General features: G+C 41.4%; 1 protein-coding gene across 1 annotated transcript in view; it reads left to right on the top strand.

Moving 5' to 3' along the window:
- SLC30A2 (solute carrier family 30 member 2) overlaps positions 1-24,382 on the top strand; it is a gene marked incomplete at its 3' end in the record, with an annotated part of 100,344 nt that overhangs the window by 14,481 nt on the left and 61,481 nt on the right. The window contains exons 2-5 of the mRNA XM_082248052.1: positions 1,176-1,390; positions 4,234-4,380; positions 6,008-6,161; positions 21,361-21,538. Coding sequence (XP_082104178.1) covers positions 1,176-1,390; positions 4,234-4,380; positions 6,008-6,161; positions 21,361-21,538 — 694 coding nt within the window. The remainder of the gene's footprint in view (positions 1-1,175; positions 1,391-4,233; positions 4,381-6,007; positions 6,162-21,360; positions 21,539-24,382) is intronic.

Below are 24,382 nucleotides of genomic sequence, written 5' to 3'. Positions count from 1 at the left end.
TCCAGAGGTTGTCTTTATGAAATAGATGTTTGAGTGCTGCCAGCATTGCTGCAGAAGTTGAAGGGGGGGGGTCAGCCTGTCAGTGGGGGGTCAGCCTGTCAGTGCTCAGACTATATGCCGCACACTGCATCAAATCGGTCTGCATGGCTATCGTCCCAGAGGGAAGCCTCTTCTAAAGATGATGCACAAAGCCCATTAACGTTTGCTAAAGACAAGCAGACTAAGGACATGGATTACTGGAACCATGTCCTGTGGTTTGATGAGACCAAGATGAACTTATTTGGTTCAGATGGTGTCAAGTGTGTATGGCAGCAACCAGTTGAGGAGTACAAAGACAAGTGTGTCTTGCCTACAGTCAAGCATAGTTGTGGGAGTGTCATAATTTGGGGCTGCATGAGTGCTGCCAGCATTGGGGAGCTACAGTTGATTGAGGGAACCATGAATGCTAACATGTACTGCGACATACTGAAGCAAAGCATGATCCCCCTTCCATCGGAGACTGGGCCGCAGGGCAGTATTCCAACAACCCCAGACACACCTCCAAGACGACCACTGTCTTGCTAAAGAAAAGGGTAAAGGTCATGGACTGGCCAAGCATATATCCAGAAATAAACCCTATTGAGCATCTGTGGAGCATCCTCAAATGGAAGGTGCAAGGTCTCTGACATCCGTGGACTCCAGTGGCAACCTGTGAAGCTCTGGTGAACTCCATGCCCAAGAGGGTTAAGGCAGTGCAGGAAAATAATGGCTGCCACACAATATTGAACCTTTGGAGCCAATTTGGACATTTTCACTTAGGGGTGTACTCACTTTTGTTGCCAGCGGCTTAGACATTAATGGCTGTGTGTTGAGTTATTTTGAGGGGACTGCACATTTACACTGTTATACAAGCTGTACACTCACTACTTTACATTGTAGCAAAGTGTCATTTCTTCAGTGTTGTCACATGAAAATATATAATCTATTTACACAAATGTGAGGGGTGTACTCACCTTTTGTGAGATACTGTATATTGGATTAAAAAAATATATTGGATTTAAAAAATAGTATAGATAAGGACAGGGGGGGTAGGGAAGGAGGAACCAGGGAAAGCAAATTTTGTAAGCCGATTAGACTTTAGCTTTAAGGACAATGTGACCTTTTTTCCAATATTATCCTGTAACTATTTTTACTAGGTCGTACTCTGGAGTCCCGAAGAATGATTTATTGGGCCCTGTGTTCACCTATGTGTCAGACCTGAATGGCATTGAACTGGGTCACCAAGGGAATGAACACTGTCACTCACATCGGGCCCAGGAAGACCTGCACAACACTGAAAAAAAACGTGCCAGGAGGAAACTCTATGTGGCATCTGCTGTTTGCCTGCTGTTCATGATTGGAGAAGTTGTAGGTAAGAAACGTATGGTATTTGTGTTGCACTTCTAGATCCACTGTATATTTGAATTTGTGTTCAAATTCTTAAGTCCAAGGTCACCCAAATAGAATGAAATTATAGGTGAATACTGGTAGGCTGATTTACCCATGGATTATTGGTTAGGGGCTCAGATTCTCAGGGAGAAATTTTGCTTTTGGAGTTCCCATGCCTGTGCTCCGTACTTGGTGCTCCAGGAGAAATGATCAAAATGTTTTGTAGCAATATATAAATTTTACAACTACCTTTCATATAATTAACACATACTGTATAGTCCTTAAGACCTTAAAGTGATACACTATATATACTGTTTAATGTAGGTTATCCTTTCTCTTTAAGTATAGGGATGATGGCACTGTATTTTTTTTAATTAAAAAAATAATCAAAGTACCTTTTTTTTTTTTTTTTTTTTTTTTTTTTTTTTTTTTTTTAATATAGATTCTGTAGGTTTATTCACCTCCCAGCCAAAAAAAAATATTTTTTACGTTTTTTGAATAGTATATGGAAGGGTTGAATAGTATATGGAAGGGCTAACACCCCTGTAATGTTGTTTTTTGCTGTCTGTGCCCCTGTTCAGAACATTTCACCCCACTTTCTATCCCTGTGAAAATAGTTTTTGAACATTTTGGGTTGTCGGGAAGGTTCTGCCAATCACCACCTGTTTCATGCCTCTCCAGCCTGTATCCATTATTTGTATGTGCTTAGAATTACAAGTGGGTAATTTCTCCCATCAATCCGCATGTAATCTCCCTCCCCATTGTGTTTAGTGGGCTGTCATTTATCCAGAGTGTATATGCCCACATATTTGACTTTATAGTCATGTTGCCTGCACAAATAAGGAAAAGAAGGAAATGAGCAGCAACTGGAACATGCTCAGTAGGTATGGCTATTGCTGGTCTGCACAATGCTCATTCTACAGCGGGGATACAGACACTGAGGGAGGAAAAGTGAAAAGCAGGATCAGCCAGATTGGGGTGTTGGCTTCTCCAGTGGCTTCTCCGCACACTCTCCTTTTCCAACCCTCCTAAATCTTCAGACAAGCTATGCTGCACTTACCCCTTCTCTGACAGTAGCGATCTTCTGCTGCCAGCACTGGGGATCGGTTTTAGAGTGCGCTGAGCGCTGCTTTTACTTTGTCCAGGATTCTACATACTAACTACTTACAAGTGCTTTTTTCATGTAGAATCCTGGACAAAGTGAAAGCAACACCTGTAGCTGATCCGATGCGTTTCATCTCATAAGACATCATCTGCAGACATCCTCCCACCCCAGATGTCTTATGAGATGAAATGCATTGGATCAGCTACAGGTTGCTTTTACTTTGTCTGATATTCCACATACTACATACTACTTACAAGCGCTTTTTTTATATTGGATACTGTAAGTGTTCCTACTTTTAGAACAAATGTTTTTTTATATTATATTGGTACACACTGTTAGCTTTTTGTCTCATTGAGTTCGTGGAGGACATCCCGGTTGTAATCCTAAGAGGACATCCATTTATACTTATGCACGGTTGATGAGAGGGGTTTGGAGGTTGTTGAGGATCACTGAAAGCATTTCAGCCTCAGAGACATTGTGACAACTATTCATCTCTATATGCGTGAGTGACCCAAAGAGTGTAAGCTCTATTGGGTCCTATTTTTCTGGTAAGCCCTCCTCCTTTCCTCACACATTGGTGGTGGTCACTCACACCAGTGATAACACTATAGATATTATATCTAAGGAGATTCCAAACCCGAGGTAACATGGCTTACTAAGCTGAGTGAAATTAAGAGGTTGGAGGCGCCACTTGCTTATAGAAATCTGATTACTACCGGAATCTGATGGAAGTGTTTTAAATCCTGAGATGCCATCTGGACACACGCCTGTTTGACCATTCCTAACCGATGGTCAAACAATCTGGTAAGCGGACATCTTCTTTTGTGCACGTGGTGATGCATCCTTCTGATCCTGTTCTTGGTGCTGGATTCTCTTAGCTTCCTGCATTTATCCAGTGCAGTGAATCATCCAATTCTGTGGTATCTATGGACTGACCTTGAGTGGACTTGTATTCACTCATATGTTTGGTTTCTTTCTATTTTTGTTCACTTGGCGCTGTACCCTATATTATTATATCCCCAGTAAAGTGACTGGCCTCAGGTGACCCATAGATGAAGCCAATCCTCCCACATAAAGTTGTATCTGTCTATCTGCAGTCTTCTCTTTGCATCTGTTCGAAATGCTGAATTTATAAAGCTTGTAGAGCTGTTAAAAAAAAAAAAAAAAGGGGAGAGCTGGAGTTTAACTCTGCAGAGCTCAGTGAGGAAAGCTCTGAGAGCTGATGGAGGGAAGATGGCCCCCCTCCACACAGCTCACAGGAACAGAGCTGAGGCTTTCAATCAGCTAGAGGTCCCTCTCTGTCACCACTTTTTCTCTTGGTGTCAGGAAAACTTGTTAGAAGTGATTATTGCTGATGGCAAAGGAACAAAGCAGCAGACAGGAATGACACTTAGTGCTCTTAATTGAGACCAGCACAAACTATAGCGGGATAAGCTTTGTTCATATTTCATGGTGTATGAGATTTACAACCACTCTAAGTTTCAGAAAAAGTTAAACATTCTGAAAGCTCTTGCAGCAGGGGTGAGGGGAAGGGGGTGTGGGGGTTGAAAAGGGATGCCTGCCTTTTTGTGCTTACTTTAAGTGAACTTGTAACTTTTGCCTACTGTTATAAAAAGTCTAGACTCCTTTTTCCTTTTAATATTTGCCTTCTTTATTCATATGGTTTTTGAAGTAAAAGAGCACCTAATCTTTGACACACTTCTTTGAACTTTGTTTCACAGGTGGCTACATTGCACACAGTTTGGCGATCATGACGGATGCTGCTCACCTTCTGACAGATTTTGCAAGCATGATGATAAGTTTATTTGCTCTTTGGATGTCTTCACGTCCGGCCACAAAAACAATGAATTTTGGCTGGCATCGGGCAGGTATTAAAGTACTTTCTCTTAGGAAATAGTAAGATTGTGGTGTTACTGGGACATTGGCTTATTCACACATGCAATTAGTGCCAGCTGCAGCAAGAATCCAGCACGTTTTTGCATCTGAACGGAAAGTTGGTTGTGAACACTAAACCTCTATAAGGAAATGGTAGGCTGACAGCGGCCTTAGCTGTCTACGACTGTTCGAATGTAATTGCATATGGCACAACTACCTGTAAATCTAGCCACAAAAACATGGTGGATTTCTGCCGCAGTTGGCACTAATCACTCATGTAAATAAGGGCCTTAAGTAGGGATTTGGGTACTAAACAACTATATAGATGGTGAAGTTGATGGTGGGCAGTGTTGGGGTAGTTACTCAAAAAATGTAACTAGTTACTAGTTACTTCTGTAAATTGTAATGAGATTACTTTACTAGTTACTGCATTTGAAAAGTAACTTCACTACTTATTACTTTACTCTCCTCTTTCTGAATTGACCGTGTAGAAGAAGATACATGACACTCTTTCTTTTTTTTAAACACAGGCTTTGGGAAACATGAGAACAAAACCTGAAAAAAAACAGAAAAGATAAAGTGCAACAAAAAGTCATAAACTTCATCCCTCTCTATTCTTCGAAATAACGATTGTATCGCACGGCTTGGGTAACGCAGGAAAGCGCGTTCCTATAGCCTAGTAAAGTAGTGTAGTTACCTCCTATAGCCTAGTAAAGTAGTGTAGTTACCAATATTAGTATTGTAACTAGTTACATTACTTAGTTACCAAAAAAAGTAATGTAGTTACTGTAATCAGTTACTTTGTAACTAGTTACCCCCAACACTGATGGTGGGGATACTAGGATTGCAGTTTTTCCTCTAACAATTGAAGTAGTGCTACTACCCAAACATAACCCTTGGTGATTGGCAGGATGAGATGGAGATACGTGTGCCCAGATAGCCCCAGTACTAAGGCAATCAAGCCTCCTGAAAAAGAAAAAAAATCTGGCACCTCAAGGTTTCAAAAACTATATAAGCGATTTTTATTAAGGCTGGGTTCACACTTAGTGCAGATGCGGCTCATAGCAGGGGTCTGGGCGTCCCTGTTCTCCATTTCAGGGATGAATTGTCCTGAATTTTTGCCTGAATTGCGACCTGAAACTGAGCCAAATAGGCACATGACTGTTATGCAGCTGCCCCAGAGATATGTGAACCGGCTCCACTGAGAGTCGGTCACGGTCTCCAGTCATGCAAATTGAATGTGGGGAAACTCCATCCAATTCCCATAAGTGCGAACCCAGCCTTAATCTAGCCAATAAAAGGAATCCATATCTGTATTTGATGCATTTCAGCCCTTTACATAGGCCTTAGCCTTTATGACTAAGGCCATTTTAAGAGGCTGAAATGCGTAAAAAAAAAAAAATAAAAATATATATATATATATATATATATATATATATATATATATATATAGATTAGTGCGTGTGTATATATTATATTATATTTTGAGACCTCGTGGTGTGGTGGGTTTTTTTTTTTATTTCTTTCTTTGGCAGTTTTTCCTCTGTTATGTAGACTGTATTAATTCAACATCTGATTTGCTGTGCTCACTTAAATTGTACCCTATTTTTTAATTTTTAGAAATCCTGGGAGCCCTGCTATCTGTCCTTTCCATCTGGGTAGTAACTGGAATCTTGGTGTATTTGGCTGTGGAACGAATCATTTCAGGAGACTATGAAATTGAAGGCGACGCAATGCTCATCACCTCAGGATGTGCAGTGGCTGTTAATATCATGTATGTAAACCAATAGCAGTTTCAATTCTTTTGTGAAAGCAAATGGGACATTTAAGGTGGAACCCAAAAAAATATATTTCTTTAATACATTTCCTACATAATTATGGTTCTACAGTATACTCATTTAGAAATTGTATACCACAGCTATGTGAAAGCTTAGATGTGGTTTGCCAACATCCCTATGAACTGAACAAGCAGAATGGGGGGTCCCCCTAGGGTGTGGGACTTTACCGGCAAACACACTTCCACAAGTAGATAAAAATTATATCGTTTTATTAAACAAAGTTTAAAATCGATCTTACATAGGTCAAACAGGTCACATAGATTGTACAGATAGTGTATGTGTGTATATATATATATATATATATATATATATATATATATATATATATATATATATATATATATATATATATACTGTATAGGTATAATTTTCAAAAGAAAATGGAGAGAATTGTGTTGCATATACTCAATGGTACATGTTGACTTCTTGAAGGAAATCCTCCCACCCGACGCGTTTCAGGCACACAGGCCTTTCTTCAGGGGTCTGAAGTGGGGAGATTTATTTCCTGTGGGCTACTAAAGATGTGACTAGAGAGTCACGGCTGTTAAAGGAAAGAGAAAAGAGGATTCCGCTGTGTTAGATGCCGATGTGGGCGCCACTGGATCCCTGAGGCTGTAGGTCCTCCCGTGTATGGCCCCAGCGAGGATGCCTAATGTGAGGTCACACTGGCGTCTTTTTGGCAATTGTCTCAGCACCTATGATTAGGGGGGTGGTGGTGTGTCTGTTCCACTGAGAATCAGAAGGTAGAGGATGTTGTACTTGTTTCTTAATCTGTTGGTGTTTGTATCAAAAAGGACTTTATACCAAAGAGATTGAGAGTTGTATTGTTGATTCCCGATCGGTGGAGGACGGGTGGTCCTAGATGGAGTAATTTCGATTCATATTTGGTTTTCTCCTTTTAAGTTGCTGGAATATGTATCTGGTATTATTAGGAGGTGACACTATTTATTTTTGTATGAGAATCGGTCTCCCTTATGATTCCTGAAATTGTAAAGTCCAGGTAAGGTCGTGCCAAGCTTCATATTTGGTTGGGTGGAAGAGATATTCCAGATAGTTACCTTCGGTTGTTTTTGCGGGTTGTTATGCAGTATCAGCAGTGGCGGAAGGTATACAGTATATTCATAGTTACTGATAAGTCACAAGCACTAAACGTGCTTGTAAACCGGTACTTTTACAAGACATTGTGATCTTGATCCTTATCCTATTAAAAGTCTATAGTAGCTGCTGCTGCAAATCACAGAAGACCTGCAGCTCTCCAATTTGAGGCTTTCACTTTCAGATTTCTGAATGTGACCAAAAATGTTAGGCTCACAAGTGAAAACAAGCATGTGGCCCCATAAAACCGTGAAAGTGTTTCATGTATGTTAAAGCCTATTTTAGTCATTGACTGCATCGCCCCCCTGCAGAATGAGAAAAGGGGCTGGTGTGTCATTGGCCTTGTTCACATTGAGCATGCTGTAGTGTATGCCTGTGTAGGGGTGGGCATGTTCACCTGCATAGGGATGCATGCACAGTTGTACTATGCACCCACACAGAGCTCATATTGGGAGAAGCGGCTGTCTGTGCAGCCACTTTGTCCCAATTGACATTGATGGGACTGCCTGCACGGGAATGCATGGAACACCTGTAAACACGACCATTCCTGAGCATAGGCTATAGTACGACCCATGTGAGCGAGGCCATACTCCCAAGGATTCATTAATTTTGAAGTGCAGCCCTAGGAAGGTTTTCCACTCATGCCCCCCCCCCTGCTACTTCACTCACCAGACATCTCTCCCCTTGCAACAGGGGTATCCAGCCTTTACAGCTACACCCAGCTGTATGTCTCTGGCAAGCTCTCCTTCCAATCCCCGTAGTATCAGTAGTACATAGAAATGGCAAAAATGTCATTAGGGTCATTAGTGCCATCTTGCTCCACTCACCGGTTTATTTTAGTTGAGGTATCCTAGCAACCCCAGGTCACGCGATCTGTGGGCATTTTGAACAATTAGCGGCCCAGGAGTGTATCCAATGTCTCCAGCAGGGCTTTTTTTCTCAGAAAATAGGTACAGGAACTCAACCACGATCCCCCCAAAACCCTACCCCCCCCATGCACCCTCCAAACCTCATCAAATAGTGGGTTTGGCAAAATTTTACCAGCAGTGGGAGGGTCTCAAAGGGGTATTAATACCAGGAGTGCATTATGTACCGAGTGCAGAGTTTAGGAGAGCTTACACACAGAGTTCAGTCGTCTTCTTCCACAGCTGCTTACCTCTGCATTCCCCATCCACATTTCACTTTCATCACTCTTCAGCTCTGATCTTTGCATGCAACCCCCCTTCCACTGCCTCCATCTTCTCCTCACCTCCTTAAAAGGTCCACCATCTTCTACATGTCATACATTTGTTGTATTTGGCTGAAGCATCAGTCTCTTGTACCTCCTCGCATACTGTAGTTGGCTCTGCCTCTTTCACTTTTAGGGAGATCATCCAGTAGAGGTGTCGGCATCTCCATTGCACCCCAGGAACCTGCATCTCTCTTGTCCCCATCCTGCACTCAGCTGTTGGGAGACAAACTGTCGTTTGTAAACAGCCAGATTTCTGGGTTTACAAGTGATGGTGGTGAGCAGGGAGCAGAGGGCCTGAGTCAGAGGTGGTGGAACTGAGTTCCACCAAGTTCCAGCTGAAAAAAAAGCCCTGGTCTCCAGGCAACTCTATATCCAATCCAAATTCTTTCCGACTGTGGCCCCCTCCGGCCTATGACACAATGGCAGATATATCAGCGGGTGTATACTGATGATCATCCCATACTTAGTTTGCCTCTGTATGTATTTTCGAACCCATGCTAATCTACTCAGTGGATTATGATTTTTTTTTTTCTATTTTGCTAGGGTCGTTAGGTTACCACCTGATCGTTCAACATGATGGGCACTCCATATAACTTAAAATGTAAATAAACTTTTTTTTCCAGAGTTAGACTTGCAAAAAGAATTATGAATTATTAATTATTAAAAATCATTTTAAAATGACACTAATTACAAAAGACTAAAAATTAAAAGGACAAGTTGATATCAAGGCAAAAATGATGACGGAAATGGGAATAAAAATTGATAATGTAAGGAGATTGATATCAGGACAAATTGATGATAGAAAAAAATTAGTATATGTATATTAACATACTAGTAAAATGTTAACCACTTCCATACCGTGTCATTGAAAAATGGCGGCAGGAAGGTTCTCTCGATCCGGGCCCGACGTCGTATAACGACGGCCCGCTCTCGCCGCTACTGCGCGCCCCTGGGGCGCAGCGATCAGGGATGGGGCTCGTCCCTCGGACTGAGCCCATCCCCGAGCAAGGTAAACAGCCAATGAAATTGGCTGTTTACCACGTGATCGGCTGTGTCAATCACAGCCGATCACATGAGCGGCTCCAGCGCAAGCCACTCGTTCTCTGCTCAATGCGCGCCCCCGAGGGTCGTGCATGCGCGGCGATCTGGGACAAGGCACGTCCCTCGGACAGAGCCCATCGTCGATCTAGGTAAAGAGCCAATGAAATTAGTTCTTTACCATGTGACTGGTTGTCGATCACAGCTGGTCACCAGAATGTCAACAGAGAACACTGTAACTAGCTGTGACCGTGTTCTCCTCCTCCTCACACACTGATCCTGTGTGAGGAAGAGAGTGTGGTAACAGCTAGTTAGTGTGTTTTGGGGTGCACTGAAATCGCTGATTCTCCCCCCCCCCCCCCAATAAAGAGGACCTGTCACTAGCCCATCAGAGTACCCGAGTACCTGTCACCAGCCCATCAGGTACTCTGATTGGCTGGTGACAGGTACTCTGATTGGCTGGTGACAGGTACTCTGATTGGCTGGTGACAGGTACTCTGATTGGCTGGTGACAGGTACTCTGATTGGCTGGTGACAGGTACTCGGGTACTCTGATTGGCTGGTGACAGGTACTCGGGTACTCTGATGACAGGTATTCAGGTACTTGAGTACCTGTCATCGGCGTACCTGTCATCTGAGTACCCTAGTACCTGTCTCCAGCCTAGAGTGCCCGAGTACCTATCTGCGCCCCATCAGATTACCCGAGTACCTGTCTCTAGCCCATCAGAATACCCGAGTACCTCTCTGAAGCTCATCAGAGTACCCGAGTACCTTTCTGAATCCGATCAGTGTACCGGAGTACCTGTCTGCAGCTCATGCCTCCTAGATTATGTGTTGGGGTGTTTTCTTTCCAAAATGGGGTCATTTTGTGGGTAATTCCCTTGTCCTGGTGTTCCAGGGCTTTCAAAAGTGTAATTGGTTGTAATCGGTGCTCCTTGCATGTTGGGCCTCTGTATGTGGCTATGCTGTGACAAAGTCCCACATATGTGGTATCGCTATACTCAGGAGGAGTAGTAGAATGTATTTTGGGGTGCCATTTTTGCTATGTACATGCTATGTGTTAGATTAATATCCTATAAATTGACAACTTTGTGTAAAAAAAAAAAATGCGTTTTTCATTTTCTTGCCACATTTTCCAAAAACTTGTGGAAAAAAAATGACGTGTTCATAAAACTCTTTATGCCTCATAGAATTTCCAAAATGGAGTCATTTTGTGGGTAATTCCATTGTCCTGGTGCTCCAGGGCCATCAAAATTGTGATAGGTCGTTAGGAAATTCTATGTGTAATTTATGCTCCTAGAACACCTGACGGTGCTCCTTGAATGTTGGGCCTCTGTATGTGACCAGGCTGTGTAAAAGTCTCACACGTGGTATCGCCATACTCAGGAGGAGTAGCAGAATGTATTTTGGGGTGTCATTTCAAGTATGCATATACTGTGTGTGAGAATTTGTAATTTATGACCATTTTGTGTAAAAAAAAAAAAAAAAAAAAAAAAAAAAAATTCTTAATTCTCCCAAGAATTGTGGGGAAATATTAAAAACTTTAAAAAACTCACCATGCCTCCTACTAAATACCCTGGAATGTCTACTTTTCAAAAAGGGGTCATTTGGGGGGTATTTGTACTGTCCTGACATTGCAGGGCCTCAAGAAATGAGATAGGCCATCGGTACATCGGGTGTGATCAATTTTTAATGATTGGCACGATAGCTTGTAGACTCTATAACTTTTACACAGACTAAATAATAACCACTAATTTGGGTTATTTTTACCAACGATATGTAGAAGTATAAATTTTGGCCCAAATTTATGAAAAAAATTACTTATTTGCAAAATTTTACAATAGAAACTAAAACAAAATGTTTTTTTTTTTTTCACTTATATCGCAAAAAATAAAAAACCCAGTGGTGATTAAATAATGCCAAAAGAAAGCTCTATTTGTTTGAAAAAAATGATAAAAATGTGATTGGGTACAGCATTGTATGACTGAGTTATTATCATTCAAAGTGTGAGAGCGCCGAAAGCTGAAAATTGGTCTGGGCAGGAAGGGGTTGTAACTGCTCTGTATGGAAGTGGTTAAAAAGGACGTATGAAGAATCTGTATATTGGTAAGGAAGATTTGTGGGGTTTAAAATTGAGGGCTCTATGGTCATTGGTTAGAAATGAAACAATTTAAGATCTTTATCGATAGGAAGGCCCTCTGACTGACTGGAGTGAATTTAACTGGAATATACATTTTATTTCATTTTGTGAGACCTTAATCTACTTGCCGTCCCCTCTTCAGTGTTCCTTTACCATATTCATACCAAAAAAGTCATCACTGATGGGTCCCTCCCATGTGCTTCTTTAATATGTCTGGATAGACTGTTTCTTGAAGCCCTTTTTTATGTTCTGTTCAGATTCTCACAAAAAGAGGTCTTGTGCTCCTCCCCACCTATTGTAGCTGACTTGGGCATTCTATTACATATGCGACATGCGTACGTGTGCATGTAATCCTCTTATTTTATGCTGCCTGCTTATGGCTGATGCTATAAGTGTTTATTTTCTTTGGACGATTTTTACTTTACATGGTAGATCCTTTTATTTATTTTATTTTTTTAAGGATTCAAAACCTTGTAAGTTGGGAAACAACCCAATTTTGTTTTGGGGCATCAAGAACATTGTGTACCAGTTTAGTCCTGAGCATGGGGGCTTTTCTGTATATGAATTTGGTTTGGGAGTATTGCTCCTTTTTATTGATTCCACCAAAAGGACCAGCAGGAGAGTTTGGACAACGAATGAGAGACTGCATAAGATTTATGGCCTGTTCACCTTGCATTAGCCCATGATTTATGTATCAATTGTCTAGTGAAATTAGAAGTTCACATCACTTGGGCACTTTTTTTTGGCACATGCACTTTAGTAATTGTAAATTTTGCACATAATTTCTGCATATGTTGCACAATATTTTTTTATAGATTTTCTGTTTTTTGGTTTATTATACACTATACTAGTTGTACATTGCACACAGTCTAAAGGGGGCAGCAGCTCTATGCACACTGGACACTTCGCACTTTATTACACATTGGTGTTTATCCATGGCGCGGATTATAAACGTTTTAGTGCTGCAGAGATGGTGGTTCTTCTGGAATGTTCTCCTCTCTCCACAGAGAAACACTGGATCTCTGTCATAGTGGCCATTGGGTTCTTCATAACCTCCCTGATTAGGGCCATTCTCCCCCGATCGCTCAGTTTGCCCGGGCGGCCTGCTCTAGAAAGAGTCCTGGTGGTTCCAAACTTCTTCCATTTATGGGTGATGGAGGCCACTGTGCTCATTGGGACCTTTTTAATGCTGCATAAATTCTGTACCATTCCCCAGATCTGTGCCGGTGTATGGATAAAATCCTGTCTCGGAGGTCTATAACTGATTCCTTGGACTTCATAGCTTGGGAAAGTATTTTATCACACCAATTTTGGTGTGGTCAGATGCGTTAAGGTCAGAGGAGAGATCTAGAGTCTAAAAGACCCCAATTTTTTTTAAAGAGTACCTGTCACTACAGATTGCTATCATAGGGGATATTTAAATTCACTGGGATAACAATAAAAATGATTTAAAAAAAAAAAAAAAAAATTAAAGGAAAGGTGTCAAAATAACATAAAAAGGCAAAAAAAAAAAAAAAAATTGAGCCCCCCCCTTTCCCCCCGTGCTTGCGCGCAATGGCACACGCAAGCGTTGGTCTAGTGTCATATGTAAACCGCAATTGCAGCATGCATGGGAGGTATTGCCATGATCGCCAGATCGAGTGCAGTAATTCTTGCAGTAAACCTCCTCTGTAAGTCTAAAGTGGTAACCTGTAGAGACTTTTAAAGGTTTTTAAAAATGTACGTACGTTGTTGCCGCTGCGCAGGCGTGCGCAATTTTTAAAGCATGTCATGTTAGGTGTCTATGAACTCGGCATAAGATCATCTTTTAAATTTTACCAAAAAAATTGGAATTATATAGTGCATTTGTGCAACAAATTTAAAAAAAAATATTTTTTTCGCAAAAATTGCGTTTGGAAAATCTGTGCGCAAATACCGTGTGACAAAAAAATTTGCAACATCCACCATTTTATTCTATAGGGCCTCTGCTTTAAAGAAATATATAATGTTTGGGGGTTCAAAGTAATTTTCTAGTAAAAAAAAAAAAAATATATATTTTTTCATGTAAACAAAAAGGCACAGAAAAGGCTTGGTTTTCAAGTGGTTAGAAGAGTGGGTGATGTGTGGATAAGATTGAGCATAAAATGCCGGGACAGTTCAAACACCCCCCAAATTACCCCTTTTTCAAAAGTCGACACCCAAAGCTATTTGCTGAGAGGCATGGTGAGTCCATGGAATATTTTATATTTTGCTACAAGTGTCGGGAAATTCTATTATTTCTTTTTTTTGTTGTTGTTTTTTTACAGAAAGTTGTCACTAAATGATATATTGCTCACACGTGCCATGGGTATATGTGAAATGACACCCCAAAATAAATTCTGCTTCTGAGTACAGGGATACCCCATGTGTGAGACTTTTTGGCAGCCTAGCTGTGTACGCACCCCCGAAAACCAATCCACATCTTCAGGTTTTCTAATGGCGTAAATTGCTGATTTTACCCCTGACTACCTGTCAGTTTCAGAGGCCCTGAAATTTCAAGATGGCACAAAACCCCCCCAAATGACCCCATTTTGCAAAGTAGACACTCCAAGCTATTGGCTGAGAAGCATGGTGAGTCCATGGAATAGTTTATATTTTGCCACAAGTTTTGGGATTTTTTTTTTTTTTTTTTTTTTTTTTTTACACAAAGTTGTCAATAAATGATATAATGCTCACACATGCCATGGGTATATGTGAAATGACACCCCAAAATACATTCTGCTGCTGATTGGTTTTCCGGGTCCTGTACGCAATCTGCACCTTCTGGCTTTCTAAGGGCGTAAATTGTTGATCTTACTCCTTACTATCTATCGCACTTTTGAAGTCCATAAAAAGCCAAGATGGCACAAACCCCCCCCAATTGACCCCATTTTGCAAAGCAGACACCCAATCTATTTGCTGAGAGGCATGGTGAGTATTTTGCAGCTCTCATTTTTTTGGAAAATGAAGAAAAAACAGGGAAATGCATTTTTTTTCCTCTTTTTTTCAATTTCCAAAACTTTGTGACAAAAAGTGAGATCTGCAAAACACTCAACATGCCTCTCTGCAAATAGCTTAGGGTGTCTACTTTCCGATAAGGGGTCATCCGAAACTGTGATGGGTAGTCAGGAGTGAAATCAACAATTTACGCCCTTGGAAAGCCCGAAAGTGGAGATTGGTTTTCGGGGACCTGTACTCGGCTAGACTGCAAAAAAGTCTCACACATGGGGTATCCCTGTACTCAGGAGAAGCAGCAGAATGTATTTAGGGGTGTCATTTCACATATACCCATGGCATGTGTGAGCAATATATCATTTACTGACAGCTTTGTGTAAAAAAAAAAAAAAAAAAAATATATATATATTATATTTCCCGGAACTTGTGGCAAAATATAAAATATTCCATGGACTCACCATGCCTCTCAGCAAATAGCTTGGGGTGTCTACTTTCCAAAATGGGGTCATTTGGTGGGGGGTTTGTGCTATCTTGAAATTTTAGGGCCTCCAAAACTGTGACAGGTAGTGCAGAGGTGACATGAACAATTTACGCCATTAGAAAACCTGAGAGTGTTGATTGGCTTTTGCGGTCCTGTACACAGCTAGGCTCCCAAAAAGTCTCACACATGGGGCGTCCCCATACTCAGGAGAAGCGGCAGAATGTATTTTGGGGTGTCATTCCACATATACCCATGTCATGTGTGAGAAATTTATCTTTTAGTGACAACGTTGTGTAAAAAAAAAATTGTAATTTTCCCGAAACTTGTGGCAAAATATAAAATATTCCATGGACTCACCATGCCTCTCAGCAAACAGCTTGGGGTGTCTACTTTCCAAAATGGGGTCATTTGGGGGGGGGGGGGGTTGTGGTATCTTGACATTTCAGGGCCTCCTAAACCGTTATAGGTAGTGAGAAAATGCAATGAAAAATGTACGCCCTTTGAAATTCTGATGGTGGTGATTTGTTTTCGGGCTCCCGTACACCGCTACGCTCCCAAAAAGTCTCACATATGTGGTATCCCTGTACTCAGGAGAAGCAGCAGAATATATTTTGGGGTGTAATTACACATATACCCATGGCATGTGTGAGCAATATATCATTTCAATGACAACTTTGTGTAAAAAAAAAAAAAAAAAAAATTTTAGTCATTTTTCAAACACCTGTGACAAAAAAATGAAATATTCAATGAGCTCAACATGCCTCTCAGAACATTCCTTAGGATGTCTACTTTCCAAAAAGTGGTAGTTTGGGGGGGGTTTTGTACTGCCCCGCCATTTTAGCACTTCATGAAATGAGATAGGCAGTCAGAAATTAAAGCTTCGTAAATTTCAGTATTTTCACCATAGTTTGTAGACGCTATAACTTTTGCGCAAACCAATAAAAATACTCTCATTGATTTTTTTTTTTTTGTCAAAGACATGTAGCTAAATATATTTTGGCCAAAAAAAATGACATAAATTGAGTATATTGGATATTTTTTAAAAGACAAAGTTGAAAATGTCATTTTTTTGCAAAATTTTCGCTTTTTTATTAATATCGCAAAAAATAAAAAGCGCAGAGGTGATCAAATACCACCAAAAGAAATCTCTGTTTGTGGGAAAAAAAGGACGTAAATTTAGTTTAGGTACAGCATTGCATGACCGCGCAATTATCAGTTAAAATCACGAAGTGCCAAGTTGAAAAAAGGGGTCTGGTCCTTTAGCAGCCAAATCCTCCGGGGCTTAAGTGGTTAAGGAGGATCAGTGGAAACCAGTAGAATTTTGAGGAAAATAATGAATTGAATCCATCTTGTAATAAGGCTGTAACATAACAAAATGTGGAAAATAAAGCACTGTGACTACTTTCCGGATGCACTGTAGGTTGTCTTGTGGATGATCCAGCTCTTGATTATGCAGCTCTTGATTATACCGGCATCTTCTCTACGCATGTAGGAGTCTCTGCACCTTGTGAAAGCTACTGGGAAAATGGGATGCCTGTCAGTTTGTTCTGTGAAGAGTGTGTGTGTGTGTGTGTGTGTGTGTGTGTGTGTGTGTGTGTAGGTAAATGTATAGAGCGATTCCTTGTTCCAGGATGTTGATGTACAGCAGCACATGGGACAACTCAAAGTGACCCTAAACTCTAGTTTTAAAAAAAATCCTATTCAAGTATGTATGTATAGTATGTATCCTTAAAGCGGAGTTCCGGGCAGAGAAACGTTTTTTTGTTGAACATACCCCCGGGACAGTCAGGGCTAGTACATTCCACAATGGCTAGCCTCTGATCTGTCCCGGTTCGCACTTACCTTTTAGAAGAAATACTTACTTAGAAATTTTCTTCCACAGCGTTTCCATCTCGGTTGTGGGCAGCTGAAGCCGGCGGGGTCCTCTTCTCTGTCTTCTTCCGCGTCTTCGTGTCCCAGAATGCACTGCACTGGCCCCTCTCGTCACTTCCGGCGCGGCGCCGCATTCCTAAACAGCTTCTGGGCATGCCCAGAAGCTGTTTAGCAGGGGAATGCGGCGTCGCCCGGAAATGACGAGTGGGGCCGGTGCGGCGCATTGATTCCTGGGAGCTATGACGTTTAGCTCCCAGGAATCATCGCGAGGCAGGAAGTGACGGGGTGAGCCGCGGCGCTGGAGGAGGAAGCTGTCATAGGTGAGTATTTACGATCGTCAATAAAAAGGTGAGTAAACAAAAAAAAAAAAAAATAACTATCCAATTCCTTTTCAGGTGCGGCATACCTAGCGGAGGGGCACAAAAAAAAAAAATCTTTTTTGTGCCCGGAACTCCGCTTTAACTCAAAAATGCCTTTTATTGCTCTTGGCCTCCACACATTTTTTATTGATTTATTTTTTTCGCTGTGATTTGTTGTCCCTTGTCCTACTGTATGTAGAAATGTATCTATCCTCCTGTTGCCCGCTCTTGATTTTGGACTGGGGACTATGGATGTGTAGTGCTTGTTCCAAACAAATGAAAGTAAGGGGAAAGGTTTGAGAGCTCAGTGGACAATACAGGGCGTCAGAAGAGCACAGTAAGAAATTGATAATAAGGATTACATTGCTTTAAAGCTTTTGTTACCCCAACACTTCATATTCCTGATCTGTGCACGCTGGACCATGTACTTGTATGAGAAAGTATCCTGCTCTTTGTATCACTAGTGTTCCCTTCCAGTCCCTCTGCTTTCCTATTAAAAACTGACCACACTAAGCTGGAGAACCCAACGTGGTCAGTTCTCTAGCTATGCTGGCAACTCAGTGTACTTTCCTTTAATGATCAGACTTGTCCTGACACCCCCGCTGCACAGCCATTTACTGGCAAGCTTATGTAGCTGAGAAAATGTGATCACTTTAAAAAAGGGGAAAAATTTATTTTAGTCTGTGTTTTTGTTTGCTCTTGTTCCTTTTTTTTTATCTATACAATGTTTTGCCTTTTTTATTTGCATTTTAAAATTAAACTAAGACTCCATTCACACTGCCGCGACCAGAAAGTCGTCTCAAAAGGGGCGACTTGTTAGCGCGACTTGTATGATAGACGACTTTGTACGACTTTGTATTTGGCCAATCAGAACATGATGGTTCTGGGTCATGCCCCAGGGACTAAAAAAAGTTCTTAAAAATTGTCGTTTTCGATAGCCAATTATTGAAAAAATTATTGAAAAAAAAAAGAGATTTCTTTGGATTTAGTGTCGGGGGGGGGGGGGAGGGGGGGCTGAAAGGTGTACCTGTGAAGTTTCAGCTCTGTAGCATGTCCAGAACCACAAAAAAGATAATTTTTCTTAGAATTTTTAGTAGCGCAGGGATGGGGCTCCGCTCCTTTCACACCTGGGCGTTTTTGTTGCAGGCGTTTATTGGGCATTTTTTGGGCGTCTTTGGAGGCAGGCATAACATCTGAACTTCTGTAAAGGGATATATACTGTGTATGTGTGTGTGTATGTATGTATGTATGTATGTATGTATGTATGTATGTATGTATGTGTGTGTGTATGTATGTGTATATGTATATATATATATATATATATATATGTATGTGTGTATATATATGTATGTGTGTATATGTATGTATGTGTGTATATGTATGTATGTGTGTATATGTATGTATGTGTGTATATGTATGTATGTGTGTATATATGTATGTATGTGTGTATATATGTATGTATGTGTGTGTATATATATATGTATGTATGTGTGTGTGTATATATATATATATATATATATATATATATATATAATATATATATACACACACGCGCACAGTGCCTTGCGAAAGTATTCGGCCACATTTCAGGCTTCAAACATAAAGATATAAAACTGTAATTTTTTTGTGAAGAATCAACAACAAGTGGGACACAATCCTGAAGTGGAACAAAATTTATTGGATATTTCAAACTTTGTTAACAAATAAAAAAACTGAAAAATTGGGTGTGCAAAATTATTCAGCCCCTTTACTTTCAGTGCAGCAAACTCTCCAGAAGTTCAGTGAGGATCTCTGAATGATCCAATGTTGACCTAAATTACTAATGATGATAAATAGAATCCACCTGTGTGTAATCAAGTCTCCGTATAAATGCACCTGCACTGTGATAGTCTCAGAGGTCCGTTTAAAGCGCAGAGAGCATCACGAAGAACAAGGAACACACCAGGCAGGTCCGACATACTGTTGTGGAGAAGTTTAAAGCCGGATTTGGATACAAAAAGATTTCCCAAGCTTTAAACATCCTAAGGAGCACTGTGCAAGCGATAATATTGAAATGGAAGGAGTATCAGACCACTGCAAATCTATGAAGACCTGGCCGTTCCTCTAAACTTTCAGCTCATACTAGAAGACTGATCAGAGATGCAGCCAAGAGGCCCATGATCACTCTGGATGAACTGCAGAGATCTACAGCTGAGGTGGGAGACTCTGTCCATAGGACAACAATCAGTCGTATACTGCACAACTCTGGCCTTTATGGAAGAGTGGCAAGAAGAAAGCCATTTCTTAAAGATATCCATAAAAAGTGTAGTTTAAAGTTTGCCACAAGCCACCTGGGAGACACACCAAACATGTGGAAGAAGGTGCTCTGGTCAGATGAAACCAAAATCAAACTTTTTGGCAACAATGCAAAACGTTATGTTTGGCGTAAAAAGCAACACAGCTCATCACCCTGAACACCATCCCCACTGTCAAACATGGTGGTGGCAGCATCATGGTTTGGGCCTGCTTTTCTTCAGCAGGGACAGGGAAGATGGTTAAAATTGATGGGAAGATGGATGGAGCCAAATACAGGACCATTCTGGAAGAAAACCTGATGGGAGTCTGCAAAAGACCTGAGACTTGGACGGAGATTTGTCTTCCAACAAGACAATGATCCAAAACATAAAGCAAATTCTACAATGGAATGGTTCACAAATAAACATATCCAGGTGTTAGAATGGCCAAGTCAAAGTACAGACCTGAATCCAATCGAGAATCTGTGGAAAGAACTGAAAACTGCTGTTCACAAACGCTCTCCATCCAACCTCACTGAGCTTGAGCTGTTTTGCAAGGAGGAATGGGCAAAAATTTCAGTGTCTCGATGTGCAAAACTGATTGATAGAGACATACCCCAAGAGACTTACAGCTGTAATCGCAGCAAAAGGTGGCGCTACAAAGTATTAACTTAAGGGGGTTGAATAATTTTGCACACCCAATTTTTCAGTTTTTTATTTGTTAAAGTTTGAAATATCCAATAAATTTTGTTCCACTTCATGATTGTGTCCCACTTGTTTTTTGTTCACAAAAAATTACAGTTATATCTTTGTTTGAAGCCTGAAATGTGGCAAAAGGTCAAAGTTCAAGGGGGCTGAATACTTTCGCAAGGCACTGTGTGTGTGTGTGTGTGTGTGTGTGTGTGTGTGTATGTATGTATATATGTATATATATATATATTTATTATAATAAAAATCACATACACACATATAGGTGTGAAAGGAGCGGAACCCCATCCCTGCGCTACTGACATAATTTCAGTAGCGCAGGGATGGGGTTCCGCTCCTTTTACACCTTCTTCCTGCAAAGTTGGATCACAAGTCGCTTCAAATGAGATAAGAATCCGACTTTGAGGCGACTCCCATTGAAGTCTATTGGGACAAGTAGGATACAAGTCGCCTCAAAGTAGTACAGGACCCTTTTCTGAAGTCGGGGCGACTTCAGTAGTGCATATTAAGACGGCACTCATTGATAAACATTGGATTTGTTATGTCAAGCGACTTGGGGCGACTTGAGGGCTCACAAGTCGCGGCAGTGTGAATGGACTCTTAATGCATGGGTTGTTTTTACAAGGTGATTGTTTACAATCGCTTTAAGTAGTGGATGTATTGAATATTTTTCGAGAATAAGGATATTTAGAGTCACTTAAAGTCAAGATTTTGCAAAATCCATCGAACAGGCTCCATTTTGGAACTGGGGACAGCTTCTTTGAAAACTGGTAACCATAGCATATGTATAAGCTGAATTGAAATGTAAACTTGTTGAAGTCCCTTTGTTTTGATGCACCTGATTTAAACCGATTCTTTTGGGCTTTCAACACCTCTTTATTCTTATCATTGCTTGAATTGCATTTTTATTATCTTGGAAAGACTAATGCGTGTATTATGTTTAATATTGCCTCATCTTAAATAATATATTTTTTCAATTTTTGCAGAATGGGGTTGACATTGCATCAAACTGGACATGGACACAGTCATGGAAATTCAGATTCTCATGGACACAGCCATGGAGAGCTAAATAACCCTAGTGTCCGAGCTGCCTTTATTCATGTCGTAGGAGATCTACTCCAAAGTCTTGGTGTCCTTGTTGCTGCCTATGTAATTTATTTCAAGGTAACCTAACTTTTAAATCTTCATACACTTATGTAATTTTCTGTTTCAATAGTTTAAAAAAAAAAAAATTGCTTGTACAATGCTAAGCTGTCAGGAGGGAATAGAAACCAACAATAACATCAAGATCAAATTAAAAATGATAGACTCGCGTTATAGTCTAACATGGATATTAGCAGCAAGGTAAACATAAGATATAGCGGGTGCATTAAGGGGACTAGCCTGACTTGAGGATAAATAATCTGGTGAACGATTCCTAGTAGGGATCGACCGATTATCGGCGAAGCTGATATATTGGGGGCCGATATGCACTCTCCCATCGGAATCGGCCCCTGAGGTTACTGATCTTGCCGATATTTCGGGAAAGTGCATGTACCGTAGTGATGCCTGCAGCTAGAGGCATCACTCCTGTACCGGCGTCCATAGCTAACAGTCGGCTGTCTTGTAATGACAACTGATGCGGCTGAGAAGCCGCTTGGCTGCCATTACAAGGAGCAGGAGGGGACGTGCCGCCGCCCTCCGCGGCTCGCCCGGGTCTCCCGTCCCACCGGGACGCACGGCCGCCAAAGAGGAGACCTGATCAAAGCCGCATTCGGCTCTGATTGGGTCTCCATGTAAAAACCTGGAAGTGATTCCATGATATCACTTCCGGGTACTCGGCGCCAAATTAAAAAAAAAAAAAAAATTACAGAGGGAAAAAAAGCAGGAAGGAAGAGGAGGAATGGGGAATAATCCAGGTCAACTTGCATTTCATCAAGACCAAAATCTATCACTGGACTTTTTCCAAGTGATAGCAGTAGCTATTGCAATTTTGGTCACCAAAAAAAGTGAAGTATATCCAGTTGAGTGTGTCTCGGGATATTGTCCACCGGCTTGTTAGCTAATGCTATCCAAGCATCTTTAGTAATGTTGACCATAGTCAAAGAGTGCATTAGGGATTGGACCCATATCAAAAAGCGTCTGACTTTGGGACAGGTCCACCAAGTGTGGAAGGCTGCCTCACCTGGCCCCAACCCCAGAAGCAGGAGGACAAAGCACTGGGGTACATTATAGCAAGGTCGTTCTGGCATGAAGTACCACCAGCATATACCTTGTACCCTGCCTTCACCAAGGCTACATTCATGATGCCTTTAGGGGCGCGAATGTTCCAGTCCTCCACCTCGGGGGCCATGCCCAGGTCCTTTTTTCCCATGCAATTTGATAAGAGTTTTGACGATTGAGTAACAAATGATTTGTAAAACATTGAGATGCATCCCCGCTGGAGAGTCCCCTGCCTATTTTTATACATTGCTTGTACTGTTAAATTGGGACTTGTTCCCATTTTAGATCAGGGAAATGTCCTAAGCGATAAAGGCCTTTGTCCAGCCACCAGTGAAATTGGACAGACTAAGCCTGATGGGAACAGTGGTGTATTAAGAGGGGCTACAGGCATATGGGGAGAGCAGAGGGGCCATCTCTTACAGGAGGAGTCCCACAGACCGAGTGGGAAAGTGTGGGACACATTATAGCCTTGCCGTATTTTGAAGGGATCCAGAGGATCATATCTATGAGAAGCTTGGAACGAACCTGAGCCTCCAGAGATTCTCAATCGGGCCGATATGGCTAAAATGTAATTTGACGCAGTTGTGAGTTGCGTGGCCACATAGTACTTTCGGAAGTCTGGGACCCCCAAACCACCCAAGTCCTTAGGAGTGTACATTGTCGCTTGGGCCAGTCTTCTGCCCTTCGTCCCCCATATATATTTAAATACTTTAGCTTGAAACTTCCAGATCACCTCCAGAGGCACGGAGATGGACAATGTTCAAAAACAGTATAATCATTTAGGTAGAACCATCATATTTATAGACTCTATTCTCCCGATCCATGACAGACCTGCATCAGACCACTTCCTCACATCCTCTAGTATTTTTATTAAACCGGGGTCAGTTAGTAAACCTTATAAAGTGATGGGGGGGGGGTTAGCTTAACTCCCATGTAAGAAAGCGACCCACTTCCCCCAAAAAAATAGGTACAGGGACTGTGCTCTAATACTATTGCTCGGCCAGCCCCAAGATTCCTCCGAAGCGACCTAAGAGGCAGGGTTGTATGTGATAAATTGTAGCAAGTCATCTATGAATATTGCACATTTGTGAGTTTTGCCTTCACTCACTATTCCAAAAATGTCTGGGCCCTGAGGAATTGCAATGGCCATAGTCTTCTACAGCTATAATGGGAGAGAAGAGCGTGGACATCCCTGCCTGGTACTAGATGAAATCGTAAATCGGTCCGACGCCTCTTAACTTATCTGCGCCAAAAGCTTACTATACAGAGAGGCCAGAAACTTGGGACCAAAAGTTAAATTTCTCCAATATCCCAAAGAGAGGGCCAGGAAAGAGTCGAAAGATTTGCGAAGGTCAAGTGACATCCGATCTCTGGCGGCCTCCCCATTCCAAGAGGAATGCAAGAGCAAAATTAAATCTACATCTTTTGCCCATTGGACTTGTTCCACCCCTTGTCTAAAGGAGGAATCCGATTTGATCCATGTGGATGTAGCGAGTCCAAAAAAATCAATTTGTTTGAAACTATTTTAGCAAATGAATTTCGCATCGTTATTAATGAACATTGGTCTGTAATTAGCTACATCACTCAGTGTAATTAGCTACATCACTCAGGTCTTTGTGGGGCTTCAAGATAAGCATTCTAAATGCTCTTTTAGAGTCAGAATCTACAGGGCATCCCTTCTGTATGGCATTAAAATATTGCGCTATAGGAAGAGCCAAGAGAGCTGCAAACTTTTTGTAATATAGAGCCATGAAGCCATCGGGGCCAGGTGCTTTGCCCACTGGGGCCTGTTTGAAAACTGTTGGT

Source organism: Pelophylax lessonae, assembly GCF_965119305.1.
Source record: "Pelophylax lessonae genome assembly, chromosome: 2".
NCBI classification, from domain to species: Eukaryota; Metazoa; Chordata; class Amphibia; order Anura; family Ranidae; genus Pelophylax; species Pelophylax lessonae.
Note: the sequence above shows the minus strand (reverse complement) of the source record. Positions and strands in the feature narration are given on the sequence as shown.